Genomic DNA, 1,098 nt, shown 5'->3' with positions numbered 1-1,098 from the left:
ATGGTGCCTCGTGTCTCGATCAGCCTCGATATGACACCGACAGACGTGTCGTTGAGCCAATTCATTGCGGGCCACAAGCTACAGGCCGAGCCCACGCCGCCACCGCCAGTAGAAACGTCGCAGAGCATGGATGCCACGCCGGTCAATGTGTCGTTGAGTCGGTTTCTGGACGGTGACGCGATGCCCATGACAGCCAGCGTTGATTTAACGCCAAGTAACGTGTCCTTGAGCACGTTTACTGCCGGGTATCACGCCCCGTCACCAGACATCCGCCGAGACGCGACCCCAGCGACGAGCGTCGACACAACGCCGACGGACGTGTCGCTCAGTGTCTTCACGACAGGGTACCACCAAGACGTTGGGCCCTCGGCGCAGCCAAGTGTCTGCGATAGCATGGACGTGACGTCGTCTCTCAGTCGCTACGTCACGGGCTATGACGCCGCGCCGACAGCCGTCTCGGCGAGCATGGACATGTGCGACGTATCGCTGAGTACATTTGTCGCGGGCCACGCACCAAGGACCGCGTCACCGCGGGTCTCTCAGAGCCTCGACCCAACGACATCCTCCTTCAGTGCCTTCACGGCAGGCTACAACCGCCGCAGTGTCGAGACGAGCGCAAGTCTGAACCTCGGCAACATCTCTTTGAGTGAGTTTACCTCGGGGTACCAGCCGACCGACACTGTAGCAGCAAGCATCGAGCTCCCCGTCAACATGTCCCTGAGCACGTTTGTGGCCGGGCACCATCCGTTGTCGCCTAAAACATGCGCCGCGGTGACAGGCGACCCAGCGCCATCCGTACGAGCCGCCGTGACGTCCTCCAGCAGCAGCATCGACCTCACCAACGTCTCGCTCAGTCACTTTGTGCATGGACATGATCTCGGTGTCTTGTCCTCCTTTGAACGTCAGTCATCACAGCACTCGACTAGGCCTGGATGATGCTGGCACGTCACCTCGAACGCCAAGCCACGCATCGGTCATGTCGTCCAGCGAAAGCATCGACCTCATGAACGCATCACTGAGTCATTTCGTTCATGGCCACGATGATCTTCTCGGTACACTTCAACGTATCCTGTGGACCAAGGTAGAAGACTTGTGTGT

The 1,098-nt window shown here is 59.3% G+C and overlaps 1 protein-coding gene across 1 annotated transcript; it reads left to right on the top strand.

Moving 5' to 3' along the window:
- On the top strand, window positions 1–880 carry SPRG_17223 (hypothetical protein; the record flags this gene model as incomplete). Its single annotated transcript, XM_012356739.1, has 1 exon — window positions 1–880. A coding segment is annotated over one exon (880 nt), but the record flags the coding sequence as incomplete, so codon positions are not given.
- Window positions 881–1,098: the final 218 nt, after the last annotated feature.

Source organism: Saprolegnia parasitica (genome assembly GCF_000151545.1).
Source record: "Saprolegnia parasitica CBS 223.65 unplaced genomic scaffold supercont2.568, whole genome shotgun sequence".
NCBI lineage: Eukaryota > Oomycota > Saprolegniomycetes > Saprolegniales > Saprolegniaceae > Saprolegnia > Saprolegnia parasitica.
The sequence above is the reverse complement of the archived record's forward strand: the minus strand, read 5'-3'. Positions and strand labels throughout refer to the sequence as shown.